Below are 27983 nucleotides of genomic sequence, written 5' to 3' on the forward strand. Positions count from 1 at the left end.
TCCATCCCTCTTCTCTTCACTCTCTAGGGTCTACAAATGCTGTTACTTGTTGTAAGAGGTGAAAAACAGCAGTTTGTAATCAAGCCAATTCTGCATTGATGCTGCACATTTGGGTTATAATAATATAATAAACGGTCCTATAAATGTTTGTGTGTGTCACTCAGAGATCAGAGGTCACTCTCGGTTTTCTATTGGTTATGTTATACCAACCTTATTCTTTTACTCTTTATTAACAACCCAACTTATTTTAAAAACCCTTTCCTCATTGCAGCAAGATGAACTGATTTGTGAAGAACACAGAGTGTGTTATAATAAGAAAATGAGTCTAAGCCTAAAAAGAGGCATAGAAAGGAGACATGGCATCCTGCTCAAATACCTCTGTAGTGTTAGGAATTGAATTAATTTCACTCACTGATGTTAGATTTGAATAAGTGCAGCCGTTTATTTTCAGTTAGGTATAATGGCAATATAAAGTCATGTCATGATGCATTGTAATGTGTGCCTTCCATCAAAGCTCTAAGAACAATTCACTGCTCAATAAATCCCTGAAAAAGAGAATAGCCCAGATGAATAAGCATCTGCCAAACATAATAATAATAATAATAATAATAATAATAATAATAATAATAATAATAATAATAATAATAATAATAATAATAATAATAATAATAATGCATTTAATTTGTAATGCACTCTTCATTTGCAGTGAATCTTAAAGTGCTACAACGTTCAGAACATATAACATGAAGAAAATCACAGTTATTCCAGTCTATGTCTATTCATCTCCTTCTCTTTTAACTTTGACTTTTTCCATTTTCTCCTCATTGACAGTATATGAAAGTATCTTGGTATAATGGCATACCTATTTGCCAGACAGATGAGCAGATGTTTTTGTCTCGGTGGCAGTCACAGCTGACCTTCATGTCACGTCATCATTTCCAGCACGCAACTCACGCGAGACTGAGCTTCAGGAAGTTCCACGTCAGTGCACTGTTCACCGAAATCGCAACATTTGGACCCCGATTACCGCTGCTTACACCACAGTTATCTGATCTTATTGCGACAACACGGTGATAAAACATGGTAAGAAACATTCTATATAGTTCCGAGTACATTTTGATTCCGAACATGTCCGCTGAATCTCCTAATTTATGTTATAAAGCGCAGTGGATGTCTCAAATAATGCTCTCTTGTAAATAGCTTAGCGGCTAACTAGCTTGAGTTAGCATTAGATCTCGTAGCTAACGGAAATTAACATTTCTAACCTTGGTTGTTCGCCATATTTATGTTGTCGAATGAATTATTATAGGATATATAAGTTATGGATTACTGAAACCATATTTCTCACTCAATGTCACCATGAAAATGATTACTTTGGCAAGACGAACAGACCTAACGTTTCTGCCAACGTTACAGAGGTTTTTAGCACATAATTAACGCTGAATTAAAGCCACTCACTGAAAGTTTAAACAGCGTAAGATATGACATTGATATCCTCCATCTTTTCAGCCTCTGAGGCTGGACATTAAGCGGAGGCTGACAGCCAGGTCTGACCGAGTGAAGAGTGTGGACCTTCATCCCACTGAACCATGGATGCTGGCCAGCCTGTACAACGGCAGTGTCTGTGTGTGGAACCACGAAACACAGGTATGATCACTGATCACTGGGTATAATTCACATGCTATGTTGAATTATACAGTAACGTTACTGTGCAAAAAGTTTTAGGCACTAAAAGTTAAGTTTGGATGCTTTCAAAAGTAATGCTATGAATAGTTTTTATTTGTCAATTAACCTTATTCAAAGTGCAGTAAAGAAAAGAAACCTAAATCAAATCAATATTTGGTGCCTTTAAAACAGCACCAGCTCTCTTAGGTACACTTGCACACATTTTTCAAGGTACTTGGCAGGTCGGTTGTTCCAAGCATCTTGGATACTTTGCCACAGTTCTTCTGTGGATTTAGACGTCTCAGTTGCTTCCGTCTCTTCATATAATCCCAGATAGACTTGATGATGTTGAGATCAGGGCTTTGTCGGAGCCATATAATTTGTTGCAGGACTCCTTGTTCTTCTTGTCAATGAAGATAGCTCTTTATGACTCTGGCTGTATGTTTGGGCTTGTTGTCATGCTGCACAATAAATTTGGGACCGATCAGATGCCTCCCTGATGATATTGCGTTATGGATAAGAAGCTCAACATATAAAGTGCCTGAAACTTTTACACAGCACTGTACATATTTGAATGTGTCAGTTTAAATGTATAAAAGAAAAACCAACACACTGAAGCAGTGATGATGCGGAAAATAGATCAACTTTAACCTGGCCAATAATGTTCTTTTTTCCAGACCCTGGTTAAGACCTTTGAGGTGTGTGACCTCCCTGTCAGAGCCTCTAAATTTGTGGCCAGGAAGAACTGGGTCATCACAGGAGCGGTGAGTAACATCTATCTGTTTGTGTTGATCAGGACTCTTAGAGTAGTCACTTATAATACCAGCAGTCTCAAAACTGGAAACAAAATGAGAATGTAAGCTCAAAGTAGTTTTATTTAGTGTAGTTTTACTATTATTTGGCCATGTGCAGTAAAATATTAAGCAGTGGTCACACTGTTTGCTTTCAGGCTTTACAAGCATTGAAGGATTTGTCTTGCTACATATTTTTCTTCATATGTTGGACTCAAATAACTGATACCAGCTGCATATTTTATAATGTTTTTGAATTTTTCTCTTTATTTACTTATTCTTCTAAAAGATTAGGCTGTAAATTGTACACATATTTGAACATTTCTTTTCTCCCTCTGCACAGGATGACATGCAGATCCGTGTTTTCAACTACAACACCTTGGAGCGGGTCCACATGTTTGAGGCCCACTCCGACTACATCCGCTGCATCGCTGTTCACCCAACCCAGCCCTACATCCTCACCAGCAGCGGTACGCTAGTAAAGCCTTGAAGTCATGATTGGTTGGACACTAGGCTCCTGATTCACTGATCACTAAACACTCAAATGTGTCTATACACCAGTGTCCTCAAAAGGAACATTTATTACTGTATGCACACATGCATGAATGTGTTTCTGTGTCTGTGCAGATGACATGTTGATCAAGCTATGGGACTGGGATAAGAAGTGGTCGTGCAGTCAGGTGTTTGAGGGTCACACTCACTACGTCATGCAGATTGTCATCAACCCCAAGGACAATAATCAGTTTGCCAGTGCCTCCCTGGACAGGACAATCAAGGTGGGAACTTCTTCCTGTTGCTGCTGTCACTTCTATTGCTGCTAATTTTACCAGACGCTCAGTTTCTGTACTTCAGCTTCGTCGAAATAGATAGATTAAGCTCATTCATTCCTTACACATTTATAATGAAATAATGTCTTTGTGTTGTTTCAGGTTTGGCAGCTCGGCTCTTCGTCTCCCAATTTCACTTTGGAGGGTCACGAGAAAGGAGTCAATTGTATCGACTACTACAGTGGAGGAGACAAGCCCTACCTTATATCAGGGGCTGATGACCGCCAGGTCAAGATCTGGGACTACCAGGTTAGAGACCTTATTGTTACATTTCTGAAAGTCTGTGTGTTCTTTTCATTCACATCCCTTACAGGGAGATCAGGGTCAGTCACAGAGCACTGACCATGGAAATAATAGGCCCTTAAGCAGGGCACAGACTTCACTTCCAGCTGAAGGATGGTCTAGTATCTATCTATCTCTCCCTCTTGCCCCAACATTTTGACTTCAGTTCCCTGAAAAAATCAGATATTCTACTAATTACTCAGAGATAATTGAGTCAAATAAATTGAGTCAAATTTTATATGGCTCTGAAGAAGAACCATATAAAAATCCATGTTGTAGAATTTTGTTACACTATGTTTAGATGAAAAGCCAAAGATTATGGATGTTTGTTCCTCATTGTTCTGTGCTTCTTCTCTGTGTTCATCCTTTAGCAAACATTCATATGTCCACATAATTAAACTGCTCCAACTCTGTTCCTCTTTGCACTGCAGAACAAGACCTGTGTTCAGACTCTGGAGGGCCACGCCCAGAACGTCTCCTGTGTCAGCTTCCACCCAGAGCTGCCAATCATTATCACTGGATCAGAGGATGGTGAGCAAGAATATCACTTGTCCTTTCCTCCCCAAATAATAAAAAAAAAAACATTCCCACACTAGATCTCTCATATAGCCTCACTAAACTTTGCTTTGTGTAACAATACTTTCTCCCTCTGTAGGTACGGTGCGTATTTGGCACTCTAGCACTTACCGCCTGGAAAGCACACTGAACTATGGCATGGAGCGAGTGTGGTGTGTGTGTGGCCTCAGGGGCTCCAACAATGTAGCGCTGGGCTACGATGAAGGCAGCATCATTATCAAAGTGAGTAAAGGCAGAATAATTCTCATCAGATTTGATTATGAGGATAAAATTCATACTTCCCTCTCACTACGAAAAGTGTCATGTCAAGACTAATGACAGTAATTTATAAAAACTTTTTTAAAAACTTTGCAGGTGACATGAAAAAAAGTAATTTAGCATTTAATCTACAAAAGGTGTAAAGATGACAAATATAAAACATGGCATGACCAATCAGGCACTACGATCTCTTGTCATTCTCTCCCTCACCTCTCCTTCCTGCTTCTCTCTGCTCTTTAGGTGGGTCGTGAGGAACCGGCCATGTCTATGGACACCAATGGGAAAATCATTTGGGCCAAACACAGCGAAATACAGCAGGCCAACTTGAAGGCAATGGGTGACGCCGAGATCAAGGACGGAGAGAGGCTCCCACTGGCTGTAAAAGACATGGGCAGCTGTGAGATTTACCCCCAAACCATCCAGCATAACCCGAACGGAAGGTCCGCATACTCTCACCACACATGTTTGACTCATTACCACACTGCTATTTTCCATTAGAGGAGCTCTGTCTCATTTATGTGTATTTGTGCTCACTAGGTTTGTTGTGGTGTGCGGAGATGGAGAGTATATCATCTACACCGCGATGGCTCTGAGGAACAAGAGCTTTGGCTCAGCGCAGGAGTTTGTTTGGGCACACGACTCGTCTGAGTAAGTATTCAGTTTGAAGAGAGGTTTAGTTTAGTAATAGTTCACAAAATCTGTTCTGTGTTGAGCAACGTTCAATTATAATTCTTACAGTGCCATGAGATTGACTAAAATTTACCTCCTACTAATTGAATAACTGCTACACTTTCTTGTTTATAACAGATATGCCATCAGAGAAAGCAACAGTATCGTCAAAATCTTCAAGAATTTCAAAGAAAAGAAATCTTTTAAGCCTGACTTTGGAGCTGAAGGTAATAAGAACATTGCTTTATAGCAGACTTCTGGTTTTGGAAGTTGCTCTCACTGTCTTCCTCACTGGACGTGTTCCCATTGTTCTCTGCAGGGATCAATGGAGGTTTCTTGCTCGGGGTGAGGTCAGTGAATGGCTTGGCATTTTATGACTGGGAGAACACAGAACTGATCCGCCGCATTGAGATCCAGCCAAAACATGTAAGATTGACTTACTTTTCATATTTAGGTCTTCCATTCCACACATTTTGAAATTTGTGTGTCTGGTTACTTAATCTTGCCAGGTGTTGTTTTGCTACTGTAACATAGTCACTCACTTTTCTGTCTGATCCTCACCTTCACCTCTACCCCCAGATCTTCTGGTCAGACTCTGGTGAGCTGGTCTGCATCGCTACAGAGGAGTCCTTCTTCATTCTGCGTTACATGGCAGAAAAAGTAGCTGCCTCCCAAGAGAACAATGAAGGAGTGACAGAGGATGGTATTGAGGATGCATTCGAGGTGGGTGTCTGGCTATGGATGTATACATGTCCCTTGCTGTCAGTGTATTTAATACAGTAGTCATACAATCATGAAAATACTCTTCAAGTTAGGTCTCCAAATTCTGACACTCATCATAGCACAACATAAGTCTAACATAGTGCTATAAACCAATACTTCACATAGATACTTTACTGTTGATTTAATCTCTATTCAGGTCCAGGGAGAGATCCAGGAAATCGTGAAAACTGGACTCTGGGTCGGAGACTGTTTCATCTACACCAGCTCTGTCAACAGACTCAACTACTATGTAGGAGGAGAGATTGTCACTATTGCTCACCTGGACAGGTAAGAATATAGAGTTTTGGCTTGAATTTAAAGGAGACTTAGTTGTTCAAGTAAATTGTTATCTCTTACCCACTTAAGTTTGCTCATTGCATATATCTAGAGAACTTGTAAACTTTATTCTTGTAAGAAAAATATATTTAACTGTTGACAGTTGCATACAAAGTTTAAAAAAACAGCAGCTAAGTTTTGAAAGTGCATTTGATTGCTGTGAAGGATGCTGCATCTTTATGATTTACTGCCGTCTCTCCGTGCAGAACAATGTACCTGCTGGGTTACATACCCAAAGATGACCGTCTGTACCTGGGAGACAAGGAGCTCAACATTGTCAGCTACTCCCTGCTGGTCTCCGTCTTGGAGTACCAGACTGCGGTAATGAGGAGGGACTTCGGAATGGCCGACAAGGTGCTTCCCACAATTCCTAAAGAGCAGCGGACCAGGGTGGCCCATTTCCTGGAGAAACAGGTCAGGAAATAGCACTTAATGGATTGTTTCAAATTTAAGAGGCATATTTTCAGTGACTGAGGAGATGTAAATACATACAGTATTTTGTTAAGATATTCACAGAGTTAAAAAAGCCAAAAGGAATACACACTTTGTGCTCATATCATGTTTTGTTTCCTTGCCTCCTCAGGGTTTCAAGCAGCAGGCGTTGGCCGTGTCCACAGACCCTGAACACAGGTTTGAGCTGGCGTTGCAGCTGGGAGAGCTGAAGATCGCCTACCAGCTGGCTGTGGAGGCAGAGGTAAGATGTTGCTTCTGTTCTCAACTCCTTCATTTCCCTTTTTTGCACTATAGTTCTCATTTTTCACACTAGAAATGAACACAAGCACCTTTTTCTCAAAATAATTAATCCATTGCTGTCTTTCTCACCCTTGCAGTCGGAGCAGAAGTGGAAGCAGTTAGCAGAGCTAGCTATCAGTAAGTGCCAATTTGGCTTGGCCCAGGAGTGCCTGCACCACGCGCAGGATTACGGTGGCCTGCTCCTCCTCGCCACAGCCTCTGGCAATGCTACTATGGTTGGCAAGCTGGCTGAGGGGGCAGAGAGGGATGGAAAGAACAATGTGGCCTTCATGACCTACTTCCTGCAGGGAAAGTAAGTACCAGATGTATGAGACTGAAAAGTGGTGACATTGGTGTGTAAATTGAATATGTGGTTGCCAGTGTAACTGTTCTCCGTATTGTCTTTTTTCCCACAGACTGGATCAGTGTCTGGAGCTGCTGATCAGAACTAACAGACTACCTGAAGCTGCTTTCCTGGCTCGCACCTACCTGCCCAGCCAGGTGTCCCGTGTGGTCAAACTGTGGAGGGAAAACCTGGCCAAAGTCAACCAGAAGGTCAGTTCTGCTGTCGGGGTTGTTATTAACTATAGAAACAACATTGCTACAGGAAAGAATTTGACCTTAGTATGAATTCTAGTTTTTGGCCACTTTTGGAAAAACAATCAATGTATGTAGTTATAGATACTATTTAGATTTATAAGATCAGAATTTTACCCCAACTCAAATGGTTTGGACAGAAAGTTCATCAATTGTAGATTTTGCCTTTTTAAAAAGAGAATAAAAATCTCTCATCTGAAGATTTCTTTTGTTGGAGTGTGGACATCTGAGTGTTGTTCTTGAACATGACCTATTTTCATTGTAGGCGGCTGAGTCCTTAGCAGACCCTACAGAGTATGAGAATCTGTTCCCCGGGCTGAAGGAAGCCTTTGCAGCTGAGTATTTCCTCAGAGAGACCTGCTTGGGCAACACCAGGCCTGCCAAAGATTATCCTCTTGTCACGGTGAGTTGCAGTTGCAGTGAGATGTTTGAAATAGACAAATAGGACAGTTCTGTTGTTTCTAGAGAATAATTTTACACTTTAACCAATGATTCCTTTTTTTATATAGTAAAATACTGGAAGGCCATCCTAAAATAACAATATTTCTGTCTTCTCTCCTGTATTTTAACAAACTCACTAACTTTTTTTTTTCAGCTCAATGAAGACAGGAATATTCTTGAGGAGGCTCAGGGATACGAGCCCAAAGAAACTTTCCTTCCTCTTGTCACCAAGGTTTGTCTACAGTATCCAACATTTTCTGTTGACATCTAATAGTTGTACACACATAATTGATTACATATCATTTACAGTCATGCCATAATTTGTTTAAGAATAGAGAAAAGGAGTCGATAAAAGCTAAATGAACTAATTCTCATTTGCATTCAAATATTCATTATCTGGCTGATTCTGTTCGGCAGACACAGGATAGCGAGGAGTCCACCTCAGTGGCTGCAGCTCCTGAAGCTGCACCTGCAGCTTTTGTGCCTTCACAGCCTGAACCTGCAGCTCCTACTCCACAGGAGGAAGAGGAGGAGGAGGAGGTAGAGGAAGAGGAGGAAACACAGTCAGAAAAAGATAAGGTGAGACTTGTCTTCCTCATGTTTTTTATCGTTTTGATTATAGTTTTTTATTTCTCAACACAAAACATAATATATGATGAGATTCTTACTGATCATAACATACATTGGGCTCTGTTTCTCAATCAGAATGAATTAACAATTAATCAAATATTATTCATTTAAATTGTTTAAATGACCTGAAGGAGGTTTTCTCAATTGGAGGTTTCACTCCAATATTTAATACGATACAAATACAAGTGGTTCACATAAAATAACATTTAAAAAATATGATTTAAACATAAATTATAGATTGAGACATAGAATAGTCATTCTACTTGTAAAGAATAAGCGTGCTCACTCCTTTGTGTGTCTCCGTGTGTGTAGTGTTTGGACGAGCTGGAAGTGGACCTGGACAACATGGAGCTGGATGACATCGACAGCACAGACGTTAACCTGGATGATGACTTTCTAGATGATTGAGACTTTCTACCACTCTGATCCCCAGCACTCATCAGAGCTTATTTAAAAACAGAAAGAGAGACCAAACACCCCTTGCCCACCTTTTTTTTTTTTTTTGTATTTGTACGTAAAAATATTATATTGTCATGTCCGCCTACTGCAGTGGCAGGATTTGAGTAGATGATGATGATGATGATGATGATTATATCAGTAATGTTTTATTCTCAGAAGAAAAGACATGTCATGTCTATTTCAGACTCTCCATTTTGTACACCATTTATTGATCGTTTGACAGCCTTTCACTAACTGCATTGAGCATTATGTTATATTTCCTGTTTGCTTTGTGTTGTCTGTACTGGCAAATCAAAATTCATTCAGTCCAATAAATTGCGGTTGCTGTATATATTCAAATTTGACTTAAGCATATTCCTTACTAATGATTAAACCAAGTTTTACAGTCGGATCCAGAATCTTTATAATAGCACTTTAGGGCAGAACATGATGAAATATAAATATTGTAGGAGTATAAGAAAACTGCATAAAACAGCATAAAAAAACAAGATTATAAGTTTTGTAGTTGGCAGAAAAAGCATAACCAGATCAAATGTACTTTGATCATCCCAAGAGTACAATCAAGCAACCAAAATGATCATTTAGCAAGTAATTATTACTTCAATGAACCATTATGCCTGCACAGAGCTCGAAGGATATTAAAAGACAATATTCAGCCCAGCCACAGACTGTTCACTCTGCTGCCGTCTGGAAAGAGATACAGAAGTATCTGCCGTCACACCACCAGACTACAGAGCAGCTTCTTTCCTCAGGCTGTGACACTCCTCAATTCATCCTCTGCACTCTAATATTAAAAAAGTTTTATTTTTATGACTTATTATATATTAATCCATTTATATAATTTATGTTTTTGTGAGGAGCGTAAAGAGACTACAAACTACATTTTGTTATATGCAACCTTGTGTTGTTAAATGGTAATAAATGAATCTTGAATTATCTGTCTATCGTTGGAGCAAAGGAGAAGCTGCTAACAGGTCTTTATCACTGCAGACATGTCGACTTATAGCAGGGAAACAGGTATAATTAATGACATTAATAGTGGCTCAATTGCATATAAGTGTGCCTGTTATTAATGTCATTAGTTACACCTGTTTGACAAGTCATCATCTTCTAGAGGATATGATGATTTGGCCCGTTGTACTTGTGATCAGGCCAACTTCTTTGTGATTCAAATTAAACACTATAAGGAAACTTAATGATTTCAGACCACAAAGAACCCCGAAGGTTAGCAGTACTACATTTGTGTGTGAAAACAAATCCATTCCCAGAGGATAAAATCCAATATAAAGATGTTATATTCTGCTACTGGCTGTGGTTTTAACAGATTTGGAATATGATAGATAACACATACAGGTAATACCTATTTTACAAATAACAGGTGTACCTAATAAGGTACTGCAGTAGATCCAGTGTCATGGCTCTGATATTGTGCATGCTGGCTCCCTGACAGAATTAATTGGTTATTATGTAATTGTTGTTCAAATATCAAAAATAAGCTGCAAAATGTGAGTGATATAGTAACTCATAAATTATCTGCTGTTGTTTGCTGATGGGAAAACAGTCTTGATGACAAAAGTGGTTAAAAATACTACAGGGAATTAAGACGGCTGCTCAAGTTGAAGTTGAGTGGAACTGTGGTTCATCAAAAATACTAATATACTAATAAAAATGGTTAAGGTGTACTTTATCCAGCCCCAAGCAGGTGCAAAATAACAGAGAAGTGTGAGGAAGATGAAATCAATTAAACACTGTCTGTATACACACACACACAGCCCTGAGGTCTATTCTGGCATAATAAGTGAAAACAGTACTGGAGGGCCTCAGTTTCATTACAGAGCTGCTTGAAATGCAGATGAGGATGTTTATAATTTACTTGTTTGTTACTGCTAAAATATTTTATGAAGTAAATCAAAGATGTTATATTAATTACATACTTATTTACTTGTAAGAAATGTATCAAATGAAATACTCTCATCCCAAATCCCTCAAACATTGAATGTAGTTTCTTTTTCCCAGTGCATGCTGAATCAGGCTGTAGCCTTCCTGTGATTGTAAGTGGTTTTAGACAAAAAGGATGATTTTGGTGGCCAGGTGACTTTCTCTCAAACATCACCACAAGTGCAACGTTTTTACTTTAAAATAAGCAATTACTTGGGGGAGCTCGGAGTAGAGCCGTTGATCCTCCGCATTGGAAGGAGCCAGCTGAGGTGGTTCGGGCACCTGGTTAGGATGCCTCCTGGAAATCTCCCTCTAGAGCTGTTCAAGGCACGTCCAACAGGTAGGAGACCCTGGGACAGACCCAGAACACGCTGGAGAGAATACATATCTCTCCTGGCCTGGGAACGCCTTAGGATCCTCCAGGAGGAGCTGGAGGGCGTTGCAGGGGAGAAATATGTCTGGTTTCATAACTCAGTCTAATGCCACTGTGACCCGGTCCTGGATAAGTGGCAGAAAATGGATGGATGGAATTATTGCTGTTTCTTTATTTAGGTGCTAATGAAACTTCATTTAATATTCTGTGCCAAATGAAGGTGGCCCTCTGGCCTGCAGGGGCTTCATGCCCTTGTATGTATGTCCGCCTCTGGTGACTCACTGCAGCAGGAAAGCAGAGCCGCAGCTCTCCTCCTCTCCTGTAGATGGCGCCTCTTTGAGACAGGCTTGGACGATTTTGTGCAGTTTCGTGTGCAACTACCGAGCTTGGCAGCTTGCGAGAAGGGAAAACCGACGCTTCCAAGATTGCTGATCTTTCCTGCATTTTCCAACTGTTTTTAAATCATTTTAAAGCGTATCGGAAGTTTAATACAAACGGGAACTAACGCGCTTCAGTGTTCGGACCTTTTGTGGAGGAGCAAGGTGCAGTTTTGAATTGAAAGGCAGGCGCAACGTTAGCGAGCTGGCGTAGAGACGAGAACCAGGGCTACGCAGCGAGTCGGTCAGCCAGGGAGAGCCGGGAGGACCACGGCACAGCCGCCGCCAGCGCCACGGGGAGTCGGGGCCCGAGAGGGAGCCTGCCAGGCCCTCGGCTTGATGCACCCTGCCTGCCTCGCCTTAGCCACAGTCCGAGATGGGGGAGACCAAAATTATCTACCACCTCGACGACCAGGAGACACCATATCTGGTTAAACTGTCTGTGCCGGCGGACAAAGTCACTCTGGCAGACTTCAAAAACGTCCTCAAGAAGCCAAATTACAAATTCTTCTTCAAATCTATGGACGATGACTTCGGGTAACTGTTAACGGGTTTATTGCGTTTAACACGGATTCAGCGTATCATTCCTGTGTTTTCTCAGCGTTAGAGTAGCTAGATTTACGCTAACTTAGTTGCTATCTCAGCCAGCTGGCTTGTCATCAGTTTTTTTAGCGTTACCTGGCTGTCGATCACCAGCTAGCTACTTGCATTGCAGTTCCTTTGTTAGCTGCTAGCGGCGTTAGCAGGTCTGTTTAGCGTCCCGACCCCGTTTGTTTACATTGCTTCTGTGGCTAGCTTATACGTCTTGTGCCTTGACTTTGTCTGACCAAGTTTGGTATTTGGCAGTTTCATGAACACTAGCGAAAGTCCTGAATGACAATTTAGCTTGTTTCAGATAACATATAAACAGGACTAGTTGACAACACCGATAATAAGCAGTTATTAACTGTCAGGAGCTGCCAGATGTATAGAAAGCTTGTGCTAACAGGATAATGCCAGAGTGTAAACGGGCAGTTTCAGTTGAAGTCAGTGAGTCCAGCAGGCCCCTGCTGTTGTTGTCTATTAGCCTGAGGAATGCAGAGTTGGACACAGGAATGCCCTGTTCATCACTCTGGCAGCTTTATGGTCCTTTTGTGTTAAAACATGGCTGGAAAAGTAGACATTTTATGTTCCTCCGGACAGTGTCTCTTCTGCAGAGTAAAAAGGGGGAAATGTTCTATTTTTAAACACTTCAGCCAGGTTTCCCCCTGTTGTTTTTGGCTAAACTCAAACGAGGGTGGGGCAACAACTTCTGCACATTTGAAAGTGGGACAGGCATGTTTTGAAAGGACCCACAGCTATTCATGTTGTGAGGAGTGGAGGGATACTCTGTAAATAAAGTATTGAAACCTTTACTCAAAGCTGTGTTGCTGTAGATTGAGCAACCTGTCAGACAGGAATAGAAACTGGTGTTCGTGTTTATCAAGACTCTAAAAGAAATTCTCAGTGAGCACCACTATTCCTTCTCCTTTAAAAGGAACTAATCCTGTCAGCAGCAGGAGTCTGAGGCACTTGCTAAATGCAAGTTAGGACTGAGTTGTCCCCTCGTCTGTATGACAAGGTGTAGGTATCATCTGATTCTTGCCTTGGAGCAATCTGTTGCTTGATTGATTGATTGATTGATAATTGCTTGGAATTCACTTGGTTGAATTGAGTACAGCTGAGCTTTGTTGGCCTAGGAAATCCTCACATGTCACTTTCAGATCCAAGAACTTCCCTTTTTATAAGCATTGGATGGATAGACAGTCAGCAAGGATTGTTAATACATAATGCAGAAGCTAATCTCAAAGTTGCTGTCTTTTGACTGGTTTTCCAGGTCTATGCTGATATCCTCTGATATGCAGTTAGTTAAGAACTTAATTGTTCACTTTGTGGAGAATTATCTTTGGCTTCACCACATAGCATTAAAAAGATTAAGAGATAACAATACATGACAATGATAGCAAAGTTGGCTTTTCCCCCCTAATATTCTGACTCTGGGATTTTGTGGAACAGTGTTATTGGGTCTAAATGTGTAAAACTGTAAAATCTTGATTGACTGATCTAGAATGTTAAAAAAAAGGCCAGATAGCACTGTTGCTGTTGTCTTTTCTTGGTTTTCCTTAGATATGTTGTTTCTCTACTGTGGTCACATTTTAGATTAGCCATCTATTTAATGCAGATATCACCTAGAGACCATCAAGGACCTGTTGTATCTTTGCAGGAACACTTAGGGATTTGTTGAAATGCTGTCATCAGACAAGAATCGGCAATTGCTGTCTTCTATAGGCAATGTTTTAAGGCAGTAAATCTGTGGCTGGCAGTGTGTAACAATAGTGCAGTAAGGCCGCTATTAAATCGGCATTGGTTGTCCCATTTGTCAGTGTCTGTCCTGGTTGATGGAAGTGTTGCCCATCTCCATTGCCTTCAAATGCAGCCTCATGTTTTATTGCCTTGAGAGTGCTTTTGTGTCGGTAGAGGTTTACTGAAACAAGGCTTTGTTCTCTTTACAGGGTGGTAAAGGAGGAAATATCTGACGACAACGCAAAGCTGCCCTGCTTTAATGGACGTGTGGTGTCATGGGTAGGTTCAAAATACATCCTGGAGTAAAAATTTTTTGGTTTGTTTATTTTTTTTTATTGCCATCGGCTTGTCTGTGTGGTTAAGTGGCGGTGTTGCAACTGTGCATGCATGTATAACAATGATTCCCATCTGTTGGCCAGTGATCACAGCCATACTCTGTCTCTAGGGAGAAGCCTTATGCATCTGCGTGATAATATCATTAACACATGATGATCCTAGGAGCAAGGCATACACACAAACAACCCGCTATTTCTCTGTGTACTTGTGCTTTTAAGCTCTTTTAAGATATTGAGCTGCATTAGTTTTCCCAGCAATCTCATATCCTCACACATGCTAGTCAACACATACAGACAGGTGACAAATTAAAGGAAAAACCTGAATAAATGAGTTTAGAAACATAACAAATGCAGATGCTTCCACACAGGTGTACTGCATGGTACAATTAAGTAGTTAACATCCAGTCATGATCGGTGGCAGGAATAAAAAAGCTGAGCAGGCCCAGTTGATTCTGATTTCGTATCAAGATGGCAAGAAGAAAAGATTTAAGTGATAGTTGGCAGGAGCTTCAGTCATAAAGACTGCTCAGCTGGCTGGTGTTTCAATAGGAACAGTGACTAAAGTGACATCTGCATTTAGATCTATAGGAAAGACATCAGTAAATGGGGTCGGAAATTGTGGTTGACAGCACATTAGTGCGATATGTAAGGAAAAACAGAAGAGCAACTCTTCCTCAGGTGACTGAGAATGTCAATGCAGGACATGATCAGACTGTGTCAGCAAGAACAGTCCGTCGACAATTACATAGAGAGGAATATTATAGTAGGGTTGCAATGCAAAAACCCCTCATTACAAAGATGAATGCATATTTGAGAGTTCAGTGGTGCAAAAACCATATGCACTGGTCTACAGAGATGTGGAAAAAAGTGATATGGTCAGATGAATCATCCTCACCATATTCTCAACACCACCAAGAGAACTGTACAGCCCTGATTGATTGACCCCTACAGTGAAGGGCTCCACTGGCTCTGTTATACTGTGTGTTAGACATCCATCACCATCATCAAAACACCAAATGAGGGAATATCTTTTGGAAGAATAGTGTTCATCCCTCCAGCAGAGTTCAGAGACTTGTAGAATCAATGCCAAGGTGTTCTGAAGCTGTTCTGGGAGCACATGGTTGCCCAACACCTTACTAAGACACTTAATGTTGGTTTTTCCTTCAATTTGTCGCCTGTCTGTACATAACAGGTACTTGCATGTGGTATCTCACAAAGAGGCTCTGAGCAATAATTCTCCTGTCGCCACAATGCAAGAGACATCTGGTGCCGGTGCACAGCCTCCCTTCCTCTCTTCTCTACATTGAAATTGGATTAAGAGCAAGTGAAATCACAGGATAGGAGGAAAATACTCTATAACAAAGAGCCTCACTGCATGGCATCTAACAAGAAGATTGAATCTCACAGGGAGGAGAGAATAAAGTTGAGAGAAAGAGTGTTCTGTGTCTTGATGTGAAGAGCTGATGCATCTGGTTAAGTTCGCACAGCGTGGTTATGATTATAGCTTTTATTTGAGAGTCATCAACACAGTGTTATCTCTAGACGTCTGAGTGTGTAATCCAGAGTGCTCGTCCTGATACGTCCCTCTGTTGTGGTCATTTTCATTAAACTCTGTGGAGGTCTGGTTGGCTGCGGTTCAAAACCAATTCCTCTCTTCGTGTGTGTGTGTATGTGTGTGTGCGTGTGCGTGAATATGTTTGTTATCTCTTGGGGGTTGTTGAAATGTTCCATGTACAATGAAATGTTATTTCTGTTGCAGTGTGTCCATTTGTTTGTCTCCACTGTTCATCTGTTGTTTCAATAACCTGACTGATTGTTCTCAGGGGTCCGAGGGTCTGGCCTGCTATCACCACATCACATCATCACAACAGGCCAGCTCACACAGTCTGGCCTGCTATATTTTATAGTCATCTGACAAACATGTTTGTCTAAAATTATTTTTTGTAGCTTATCTTAGTGAACCTCAGCTGGCCCACTGTAAAAATCAAAATATATGTTTCTGCTTTGTGCACGCTGAACAGACTCCCTGTAAACTGCAGATAAAAGATACACAACATATATGGTATGAACTGGATAAAAGGATAAACAAAATAAGTGGCACAACAAGCATCACTATTATTTCATTACTCTTTTTACCTGTCCAGCCCTCATAGCATTAGGTTTTAACACTCTATGTTCGAGCTGATAATATATCTTATCTATTAGTTGTTTGACAAAAAAAAAAATCTTAACCTTCTCATGCAAAAATGCCAAACATTTGATGGTTCCAGCTTATCAAATGTGAGGTTTTACCTATTCCTTCTCCATGATGTACATTACAGTAAACTGAATATCTTTTGGGTTTTGGAATTTGCTTGGATCGGGAAATTGTGATGGATTTTCACTTTTTTTATAGACCAAATTATTAATCATTAATAAAAAATAATTGTTAGTTGCACCCCTTGTGTACAAAATAACCAAACATACAAAGTGATTAACTTCAAATGTGATTCTAGATGTGCTGCAAACATGAAGTGAAAATGAAGATTCTTTGCACTGTACTCAAGTTGAAACATTTCTATTTTTATACTGTGTCATCTAACAGATACAGTTAGATGTACATAGTCATAAATAGCCCAGCTATGACATAAAGAGCTAGCGTATTCTAGCTTCTCGACCAACCATTGCGTGCTAATAGTGAACACAGTTTCACACTGATCTCATGTTGTTTTAAACTTGTTTTTGCGTGCAAATCATACATGCTTCATTTTTAATGTGGACAAGATCCAAATTCGGCACAACTCGAGACACACGACAGAATTTAAAAAAAAAAAAAAAAAGGAGGATCTTGAGCACGCAGGACTAATGCTCCCTGGAATGTGTTAGGAGTTAAAAAGCAAATGATGGAAAATTAAATGGAAGAATGGGCTAATGGCAAAGATTACCAGTCATATCATTTCTCCTGAAAACACAGTCATGGTCCATCGGATCCCACTTTTTCCCACGCTTTGGTAACTTATGCAAGTAATGCTGTCAGGTAGACAAACCACAAGTCCTGGCACAGCATCTCTATTTCTCAACTCTTGAATCAGCTGCCTTTTGTCAGCTGGAAATTAGTAGAAGACAACTACATTTTTAAATTTAACGAGACACTGCAATCTGAACAGCAGCTAATTTTTCCTGTTTTTAGATAGAGCAGCTGGTTTGCCTCTTCCTCTTGCCATAGTTTTATTTATACACTGAAATTACAATTTGTCATATTCTGTTACAAGTCCATACGGCAGTGCCAGTATAACAAGATATACCATACAGCTCTTGAACGTGGTGTAATATAAACATAGCAGAGCTTTGACGTGGATCTGCTGCCCACTTCTTCTGTGTATTCTTTTGTGTGAGTGTTTGTCTTGTCCCCCCCCCCGACTGACCTGACTCTCTGTCTGTTAATAGCTGGTCTCTGGAGACGGAGCCCACACAGACGCAGGCTCAGTGGCAGACAGTTTAGAGCAGGCACCCCCTTTGGAGAGGACCGGGGGCATCGGAGACTCCAGACCACCTTCCTACCAGTCAGTATATGTGCATGTGTTTTGTGTTTTCGTGCGCAGGAGAAATGTTTTGCGCAATGTTTGACTCTGGGGGTGTGTGCGTGAAAGAGAGACATGCCATGTGTACTTTGTGTTCTGTGCATGTGTCTTGAATGAGTCCTTCTGTGTTTCCTAATAACCGTAGTAACATGGGAAATGGCAAATTGAATGGAAAAAGAATGACACCTTGTGACTGTCTAGGAGGAAAAACATCTACCTTTTTTGGACGGTTCATTTCTGTTACTCATTCTTTCTGTTGATCATCCTTTTAGATCTTAAACTCTTTTGTTGCAAAGTGTGTAGAAGATACATGATAGTAATGAAAATGAAATTCTCACCAGACAGAAATAAGTCATCCAACACAACAATTACAATTCTTGCCAAATATTTGACCAACGCAGAGTAACGGTCTCTGGCACAACTTCACCTACTTCCAAGGTGCACAGAGAAGGAAAAGAAGTCTAGAGAGATGAGTTTCAGCTTGTTTCAGCTCGTGGCCTTCATCAGGCTCGTGACCCTGATGAAGGCCACAAGCCAAAACGCGTCGGTCAACTAATAAAGCTGTTCTTCATACTACAAGTGTTGCTGGAGTTCTCATCTCTCTAAATATTTGACCAACCTCAGCTGTATTATACCAGAGAAGGCAGTTTACTGGAAACAGTTTGTAATGCGATTAACAAGAAGCACTTGACATAAACATTTGTTTTAGTGGCTGTTAAATGAACTTCAGTGCCCTGATAATGATGCAATGTAATCAATGGTAAAACCAGATTGTCCATATCGTCTTACTTCTGTGCACCGTCTCTGTCTGAAGTGGGAAAGCAGCGAGCGGTCGGGACAGTTTGGACAACGACACAGAGACTGGCTCCATGGTGTCGCAGAGGAGAGAGAGGGAGAGGCCGCGACGGAAACACGCTAATGACCACGGTCAGAAAGCTGTTTGCTTATATGTGTTTGTTTTTGTTTTCATGGTAGAGTACGTATCAGCTTTATTTCCACAATTTTCACAACTTAAATTCCATTCATCTGGCAGTTGATGACCGGCATCTGGTGGTTTTTTTTACGCGTGCCTCGCAATGAGTGTCCCAGAATGGCATAAATGTGATCTAGTAGTGTATACACAATGACTAAAGGGATGCAGCCCTCCTCTCTGCTGCTATCAGATTCTATGAATCTGTACGCAAGCTATATGTGCAGAGGCTTGAGTAACAATGAAAAGTGTCACATAATTATAACACCCATGTATTAATTAGACACAGATCAATGAGGAACAGGTATGATATGAAGTAATTTATATATATATACACAGTTCTAGTTGATGTAAATTTGTGCTTTTTTTGTATCTGAAAACCTAAAGTAGCCATCTCTCATTTGTGTAATTTCTTTGAGCTTTTATCTTTTTTTAATAAACGGTAAATTCTCACTTGTTGTGTATATATGTGCCATTCTTATGCTGTCCCGGCCACAGGTGGAAGGCAGAACGGTTACTCATCACGGGCAATGGGACGTGGAGGCGCCGAGTACGACAGCTGCTCGTCCTTCATGAGCAGTGAGCTGGAGTCCACTTCTTGCTTTGATTCAGAGGATGACGACGCAACCAGCAGGTCAGATGCTCTGCATAGCCGTTCAGCTTGTTCATAAATGCGGTTCCCAATGAGAAAAGACATTTGGCTTGAGGAATGCATCTGGAATCACAGTTGATGGGGGTTTGGCAGAGATTAGTACAGTCTAATTGTCTGGTGGTTTTTGCAGTTACCCCCTTGGTTCCCCTCCAGGAGTCGTAGAAATATCTGCAACCCACTCAACAGACACTGCTGTTCTCAGTCTTTAGGCATCTTTCAGGATGTTTTTTTTTTTCCCCTTTATTTGCAGCACCGATAGTTCTAGATCAAAGCTTTATCAAGCTTCATCTTCAGCAAAATGTCTACATACTGGTGCCAGCTGATGATTTATAACTCAGGTCATAGCTTCGCAATGAAGTGGATGCTGTTTTATAAACCGTTAGTCCTGACTCCTGGCAGGCATCGCTTTCATTATGGTTTCAGTGGTTAAAGTGTTTCTTATTAAGTAGGTAACGGAGAGGTTTGAATTTGATGGTGGGATAAATTACTCAGGGACAAATAGCTTCTGTCTCTGTCCAGGTGTTTTTATTCACTTTATGATTTGTCATGGTTTGTTAACTTGATTCACAAGCAAAGTTATATACAGTATGGTATAATTTCCTTAGTTATACAATCATATGGCAACAAATATTATGTTAGTAGCTCATATGCAAGAGCATGTCCATGTGTATGCATCATTTCTAAAAAGTCATGATTTTCTGTCTTCTTTTGTTCAGGTTTAGTAGCTCCACTGAACAGAGCTCTTCTCGTCTAATGAGACGACACCGCCGTCGCCGACGGAAACCCAAGGCCTCCAACATGGACAGGGTGAGACCACACACACACTTGTGCACACAGGACTGGAAATCAGCCACAGACTTTTTTTTAAAGTTTTATAATAATATTAAAGTTTTACTAAAAGTTTGTGACTTTTTGTGTGAGATTTTTCTCATCACAGTTCTTTGTTTAATCCCATTTTTCATCATTTTTCCACCCAGTCGTCGTCATTCAGCAGCATCACAGACTCCACCATGTCTCTGAACATCATCACCGTCACCCTCAACATGGGTAAGTGACTCAGCCTTGTGGAAATTTTTACAGTGAGTGAAATTTGATTTTGGGATAAACAGAGCCTCCTGATTTTCTGAATAAAGTCTCCATACAGTCACTTACTGAGCCACTTAACTGAATAATGTTGGAGTTAAAAAAAAATCCTTTCATAAGAGAGGAAAGTACACAAATGTGTGATTTGTTGCTTATTGATGCAGGCCATTACAGTCTTTTCTGTCCTAACTCACTTAACTACTAATGCTCTGTTGAATGCATATTGTGTGCTCGTCTCCACCTCACAGAGAAGTACAACTTCTTGGGCATCAGTATTGTGGGTCAGAGTAATGAGAGGGGAGATGGAGGAATCTACATCGGCTCTATCATGAAGGGAGGAGCTGTGGCTGCAGATGGACGCATAGAGCCTGGAGACATGCTGTTGCAGGTGTGTGTCTGCATGAGTCTTTAACCAAGAGAGAGAGAGAGAGAGAACGGGAAACGCATACACTCACGCACAGAGGATGAAAAAAATGTGTGTCAGTGCATATCTGGGACTTGGACCAGGAAAGTGTGTGTGTGTGTGTGTGTGTGTGTGTGTGTTTGTGTGTGTGTGTGTGTGTGTGTGTGTGTAAGAACTTAGTAATGTGAGAGCAATCAAAGGTTTTTCTAAACAAAAAGGCATGTGTTAAGGATTAAAAAAAAAAAAAAAACATATTTCTGAACTGTTTCTGAAATGGCACAATTGCATGCAGCAGTATATAATTACTCAACAGGTGATTTTAAGATTATTTTGAAACATTTTTTTTTTTAATCTGTTCATTTTTTCCAGCTTATTCCCATTCTCGCCATGTTATCTCAATCACATTATAACCTTCTAGCGTCACATGGTGTTATAGGGTGACTAGTTTATTGGACAGTCAGCTGTGTTTGTGGCTCTAATGTGATTTCCATTTTCATTCTTTCTTAAATACCCACCCCTAAAATCTAATATTGCATGCCACGTTGAAACACTGCCAGTCCCATTAGTGCAATGGGGATTTATTGGAGCGACATTGAGACTGTGAAAGTTTTATACAGGAAACGATTTAGCATTAGGTTCGTTCTTTATTGTCATAATTTTAATTTAATTTTTTTTTTATTATCCCCCTGTAGGTGAACGACATCAACTTTGAGAACATGAGCAATGATGATGCGGTTCGAGTACTGAGGGACATAGTGCACAAGCCAGGGTGAGTAGCAAACAGGCAATACACTAAAGCATCTTCTGTAACGGCAATAAATAGAAATATTCTTCCATAAAACACAGGTGCAAAGCAAAGACATAACAGAATCCTAGTAAAGTTGAAGATGAGACATCCTGTGTGTTTTAGGTCAGTTTTAACTGTCTGTGTGTAAACTTTGTCTCTGTGTTTATTACCAGCCCCATTACTCTGACTGTGGCCAAGTGCTGGGACCCGAACCCACGGAGCTGCTTTGCTCTGCCTAGGAGTGAGTGGTTTTTTTTGTATCATTTCAACAATGATACACAAGGTCTTCTGTTTTGGTGCACGTCTCTCTGGCTCAAAATTTTACTGTAAGATCATAAACACTAACTTCCTACTCTACCTTTCATCATGCAGGTGAGCCAATCCGGCCCATTGATCCAGCCGCGTGGGTGTCTCATACCGCGGCTATGACCGGGGTATACCCTGCGTATGGCATGAGCCCTTCCATGAGCACCGTCACCTCCACCAGCTCCTCCATCAGCAGCTCTATCCCCGAGACTGAACGTGAGTCAGCCCCCCCCCCCCCCCCCCCCCCCCCCCCCCCCCCGCAGCTGCTTGTTACGGCTTATTATCCAAATCTGGAGGCAGCTTTACGTAATGCAGCCTTCACTCTACATACATAGTGCTTTTTCATCGTGCAATGGACTGCAATATCACTTTTTTCAACATTCGGCTCTCAACCACTTTGGATTCCCTCCCCGCCCTCCAAAAATGCAGTAATATCAGTATCCTCCCAAGATGTGTTAGTAAATCTTTGTGCTGAGAGTTGCCTTGCCCTCTCACTGCATTCCAGCGACTAGTCTCTGTTCCAGCTTTTACTGTGTTCAGCCTCACATCTAGCTTCCATCTGCTCAATAACACTTGTCAAAACGGAGCCATAACTCACTACTTTCATCTTCTCCCTGTAATCTTTGGAAGGACTGCGAAGTGTTTGTCTTTCTTTCGGTGGAAGATTCGTTCCTCTTGAAACACTTTTCTTGGCCAATATTGAATTGATTCACATATTTTCAGATTTCCTCTCTCTTACAGAACATAAATTTCACTTCATCACATCCTTTAAAAATCTAAATCAGTTCAACACTGGTAAAACAAAAAAAAGTTAATGCTGGTGTACCTTGCATTTTTGGGTCAGTTTAATGGTAATTTATTTTAAATGCTTTGGAGAATTGGCCAACTGTATCGATGCCAGAAGTTATTTTCAACGGAGCTACAGTGAAGTTAAAAAGAAGAAACCATTCTGAGTTCTGAGTTCAGTTCGTGTCGGCCCCTGAAAATCAGTTCCTCTTTCTGTACTCACTTTTTTTGCACTAGTCTTCTCAATCATACAGAGAGAAATCTGTTGCACACAAAATAGATTCAACACTTAACACTACATAATGCAGTGAATGCAGCCAAACAAAGGGTGTGACTATTGTTTGATGTGGGCTGACAACAACAGCAACTCTGAAAGACCAGAGGGAAATCCACTTTATGTGTATATTTATACCCATCAAGAAGTTGTAAAGCAAAAAAAGGAACCATAGTAATGTTTGTGAGAAGTGTTTGAACTAGACGATGTATGGGAAACAACTTTTTTGGACACAAAAAAGTAATGAAAATATACATCAAGCTGTCACATCCACAATGTTCCTAACAGATTTTCACGCCCTTTTATTGGGGACTGTCTCGAGACATTATGTGAAATGAATGAAATCACTGAGTGAAGTGGAAGTTGATGAGGCAGGTCAAGGGAAAAGTGGGTGCACCAAAAAGTAAATTACAACACTTAATCACAAAATTTCTCATCTTGGAATGCAACAAAAATCAAAGTTAGATAATATCGGAGTCTGTAATGGTGTTCTAGGGAGGACGTTAGATTCATTATTCTCAGGCTGTTGTTGGGGTTTTGTCAAGACCCGGCTCATTTTTAGTCCAAGTCAAACAAAGATCAAGCTTAATCCAGTCTGATTTGTGATCAAATTACAGTCCAGACCACAGGAAACCAAATATTATTCGAGGCAAATTCTTAAAACAGACCAACATTTATTTTTGTAGGTGTCCAGTTAACAAGTAGGAAACAAAGGCATCTACATATTTCATATATGTGTGTAAATTTGAAACAGATCCCATGTTAATTTGAACATGTGTCCTCTGATTTCTCCAAGGATTCGATGACTTCCACCTCTCCATCCACAGCGACATGGCAACAGTTGCTAAGGCCATGGCCTGCCCAGAGTCAGGTCTGGAGGTTCGAGACAGGATGTGGCTCAAGATCACCATTGCTAATGCTTTTATCGGTAAGTCTTTTATAGCAGACCTCATGATCCGGCATTTATTATTTAAAAGTTATTTCCTTCATCACTATGCACACCTATTAATCTCTTTTTCTTATATGCTCAGTTCAGTTTATAGATTGTGACCGTCAGTGTTTCAGTAATGTTGCTAAAGTGATGAAATAAAGCCTCTTAGATAAAATGTCAAATAATCCATGAATGTAGTATTCCTTTATTGTTCCGAGTTGCACCTCACAGCAATAGTATTTCTTAAGCTGTGAACAAATAAATGTCACATCTAAATATAGATTATTCAAATCCCCGTTTTTTTCTATATCATGAATTAGTCTTAGAATGTGAAAGCAAAACTGTAAGATTCACAATAAAATGTGTGTGTCTTTGTGTCCTCAGGTTCTGATGTGGTGGACTGGCTCTTCCATCATGTTGAAGGGTTCTCAGATCGCCGTGAAGCCCGAAAATACGCCAGCAACCTGCTGAAGGCCGGCTACATCCGACACACCGTCAACAAGATCACCTTCTCTGAACAGTGCTACTATGTTTTTGGAGACCTCTGCGGCAGTAAGTGAACACTGAAGTCTTTGATTAGATAAAATCTGCTTGGAATGTCAGTATCAGTAAACGCAAGTATCTCCAAAGTATGTCGGTGTAGTTGTATTTGTGTTTTCTGCAACTACTGTAGAGTAACACAAGACAAACTTTATTAATCCTACATTGGGTGTAAATGTAGACGCCTAAATCGGTTTTCTTCCTCTGTCTCCCTCAGACATGACCCACTTGTCTCTCCACGACCATGATGGTTCCAGTGGGGGAGCCTCAGATCACGACACTCTGCCCCCTCTGCCACACCCAGGGGCAGCCCCCTGGCCCATGGCTCTGCCCTACCAGTTCCCCATTCCTCATCCTTACGACCTGTCACAGCCCTTCCCCGGTGGACCAGGCGCTGGCAGTGCAGGAAGCCAGCACAGTGGTGAGTCCAGTCTGAAGTCTGTATACATCATCAGAGTATTCGAAACATGTTGAAGACCAGTCAGTAGGATCTGTCTTTTGAGTATAGAACACTCAACTCTGCAGGCTTGAAATTTTGCTGTATACAGTTTGTCGTTATGCTCCTTCGTGAGGAATTGATCAGCTTGAATTCACTTACAATCGATTGGATGGGAAGTATCAAAATATCCATAGAAACTTCTCAAACTGCTGCATGTTCCACTTCTCCTCTGTTCATCTATGAGCTCATTGTGTTGAAAAACACAGTTTTAGCAGAACATAGCTAAGAGGGTGATATTGACATGGAAGTGGTGAAAAGTTGTCACCACCATAGTCATTGAAACTGACATGAATCAATGCGAACTACAGCTGTTTCTTTGTGGGGGATCAAACTGCAGACTGTTTACAACCACTTTTCAGGCCGGCAGTAACAGAGTTTGGCTAAAGTATCACTTTAAAAAGCACTTTGCACAGAGGGAGTACAAAAACAAAATCTTGAACTCCTCTTGTAATACTTGCTCTTAGAAGTAGATTTTGTTTCCTGTTTGCTGTCTTAATCCAGAGTCACATGAGAAGGTTGACGAGTTTAATGTCTGCTCTTTCAATACAGAAAAGAGTCCAGTACATGTTTACTTAAGCTTTCCTCAAAGTCTTGAAAGAAATACCTTGGCTCTGTCGAAAGTGAAGAAAAAAAATTCCTTCCAAACAGCTCTAAAGCTGCCTCATTTACATGTTATTTAACATGTAGAAATAGAAAAACAGACATTGTGGTTTCAGAGCAGTTTGCTTACGCAATGGAGAACAGCTGAGCCCACTGACTGCACATAACATCTCAGACATCTTGTCCTGATTTGCACACTGCTGTTGCACACTGCCATAACGTGAACATTTGGCTGAATAATTTACAAGCTAGCAAGATACAACATATGAATAAGACAGTGTCAGGGTTGTTTTTAAGGCTCAAGTTTTCCCAAGCTTTATGCTAATATCTAGCCCTCTAATAGACACAAAGATGATAAATTGTGTCTTCTTTTTATCTGTGTGTGGGTTTGATGGCAAGTACATTTTCCAGATGTCAGGAAATGCCTTTTAATCATATAAACTGTTATAGTTTAAATTTATCAGTCTGTGGAACGTGCCTCAGAAACAAGAAGGCTTTTTGCGGTAATCAAATGAAAACATGTAATTGCTTTCGGTAATAGCTAAGCTGTTTGGACTGTGAGAGGCAGCGAATGCTCCATGACCATGTCTGCATTAGTCATGCAGCTCTCCTGAGAGTCTTCCACAAAGTGGGTCAGCTCTGCCTGCCTCACTTCACTGGGATGGGAGTCAGTGGCTCATGTTGATGACTCAGATTAAGTAAATGGTGTATGTAAAAATGTTTGTACATCATACATGGTTAATAATCACGGTTTGCTCTATTCTGTCCACAGGAAGCAGCGGTTCTAACTGCAGCAAGAACGAGGGTCGGAAATCTGGCGGCAGCGGCAGCGACGCAGAGATCAGGAGCCACCGAGCTCCAAGCGAGCGCTCGGTAGCTCCCCCTAGTGAGCGAAGCGTCCGTAGCTCTGTCAGCCACCGCAGTGTCAACTCCCAATTAATAGCCTACGGGCCAGGCCTCGTTTACGGCCCCCCTGGCCTGCCCCCCCAACCCCCACATCTGTCTACAGCTGCCCCCGGCGCCCCACCAGGCAGGGAGCTCGTCTCTGTGCCCCCCGAGCTCACTGCTTCACGGCAGTCCCTGCGAATGGCAGTGGGCAACGCCGGAGAGTTCTTCGTTGATGTGATGTGACGCATGTTATAGGCCGATCAAAGAGTAGCAGATTGGGCTTTCTCATGTCGTTACAGGGCTGAGAAGGATGGCATGACAGGACGGAAGGAAGTGAAGATTGCAAAAGCTGTAACCCAAGGCCTCGAGTCCACTTCCTAAAAGCAGAAATGGAACCAATCCTGTTTTGTATGCTGAGAGAAAATGTCCCTCCTCTCTTGTGCTTTTCTTCCTAGTAGTAGTGGCCATACTTTCTTCAGTGAAGAAACCCCTTCGCTCAAGATGGAACCAAAGCGCCTTTCTCAGTTTCCGCTCCTCGGTGGGGAAGAGTTTGTGTGAGGACAAAAGAGCAAGAGAAGGGAGGGAGACGGTGGAAACAGACAGCTGGGGGAGATGACTCAGCGCTTTTCTACATGGATGTTTTTCATTTGTTCTTCTCTTCACTCTTCCCTCCTCTCTGCTTTCCTTATCTAACATTCTCTGTCCTCCCCCACCCCTGTCCACGTCCAAAAAACTGAGCGAGAAAAAACCCTCTTCCCTCCTTCTGGTTCTTACAATTCCCACTTGCTGACCTCTAACAAGAAAAAAAAAAACCCTGAAAGAAAGCTGAAATGAACACTAACTGTTAACCTTATTCAGACTTTTTAAACGTTTGCTTGACTTAAGAGAGAAAGAAATGGAAAAAACTGTATGTAGTGCAAGAGAATCACAGTCCTTCTTACTGTAAGAATGCATTTGTTTTATTATATACGTAGTTGGTCACAACTAGTTTCATTTTACAACGCTAAACATCCAGCTTCAAGAGTCATTTTTACACTACATAACTGCGTTTTCATCTGTTAACCAGAGCATTTTCAGTCTCTGTCTTGTGATAATGTATAGTGGAAAAAAAAATTCTTACCATGTCTTTCACACTACTCTTTTATCAAGGAAAAATGTCTTTTTATTTATAAATATAGTTTTATGACTTAACTTTGCTCTGTGTTGTGTTTTTCTGTGTGTGTGTGTGTGTGTGTGTGTGTGTGTGTGTGTGTGTGTGTGTGTGTGTGTGTGTGTGTGAATGCATATGTTTGAAATTTGTGACCCAGTATGTTGTTTTTTTTCATGGTACCTGA

The 27983-nt window shown here is 41.0% G+C and overlaps 2 protein-coding genes across 2 annotated transcripts; both read left to right on the plus strand.

Annotated features, from left to right (window-relative positions):
- The first annotated feature begins 935 nt into the window (after positions 1–935).
- Positions 936–9364, plus strand: copb2 (COPI coat complex subunit beta 2). Its single transcript, XM_067605525.1, has 22 exons — positions 936–1083; positions 1510–1647; positions 2343–2429; positions 2800–2926; positions 3084–3232; positions 3386–3532; positions 3997–4096; positions 4221–4363; positions 4640–4839; positions 4937–5047; positions 5207–5295; positions 5388–5494; positions 5648–5791; positions 5988–6118; positions 6373–6580; positions 6750–6860; positions 6997–7211; positions 7315–7453; positions 7761–7898; positions 8091–8168; positions 8354–8515; positions 8879–9364. The coding sequence occupies exons 1-22, from the start codon at positions 1081–1083 to the stop codon at positions 8972–8974; spliced, it is 2823 nt and encodes a 940-aa protein (XP_067461626.1). The 5' UTR covers positions 936–1080; the 3' UTR covers positions 8975–9364.
- Positions 9365–11677: 2313 nt separating this feature from the next.
- LOC137194017 (segment polarity protein dishevelled homolog DVL-3-like) lies at positions 11678–27840 on the plus strand. Its single transcript, XM_067605526.1, has 15 exons — positions 11678–12250; positions 14245–14314; positions 17797–17912; positions 18745–18857; positions 19399–19534; positions 20269–20359; positions 20530–20599; positions 20884–21023; positions 21731–21807; positions 21999–22066; positions 22198–22347; positions 23988–24119; positions 24507–24674; positions 24880–25083; positions 26534–27840. Exons 1-15 carry the CDS (start codon positions 12090–12092, stop codon positions 26890–26892), a joined length of 2055 nt encoding a protein of 684 aa, XP_067461627.1. The 5' UTR covers positions 11678–12089; the 3' UTR covers positions 26893–27840.
- Positions 27841–27983: the final 143 nt, after the last annotated feature.

Source organism: Thunnus thynnus, chromosome 12, assembly GCF_963924715.1.
Source record: "Thunnus thynnus chromosome 12, fThuThy2.1, whole genome shotgun sequence".
Classification (NCBI taxonomy): domain Eukaryota; kingdom Metazoa; phylum Chordata; class Actinopteri; order Scombriformes; family Scombridae; genus Thunnus; species Thunnus thynnus.

Bases quoted from the DNA above. Each gene is read 5' to 3' on its own strand.
- LOC137194017 (XM_067605526.1), top strand. From the start codon at position 12,090: ATGGGGGAGACCAAAATTATCTACCACCTCGACGACCAGGAGACACCA. The intron at 17,913-18,744 runs GTCAGTATATGT...CTCTGTCTGAAG, and splicing joins TCCAGACCACCTTCCTACCA to TGGGAAAGCAGCGAGCGGTC. The intron at 25,084-26,533 runs GTGAGTCCAGTC...TTCTGTCCACAG, and splicing joins TGCAGGAAGCCAGCACAGTG to GAAGCAGCGGTTCTAACTGC.
- copb2 (XM_067605525.1), top strand. The intron at 2,927-3,083 runs GTACGCTAGTAA...GTGTCTGTGCAG, and splicing joins CTACATCCTCACCAGCAGCG to ATGACATGTTGATCAAGCTA. The intron at 5,792-5,987 runs GTGGGTGTCTGG...ATCTCTATTCAG, and splicing joins GTATTGAGGATGCATTCGAG to GTCCAGGGAGAGATCCAGGA.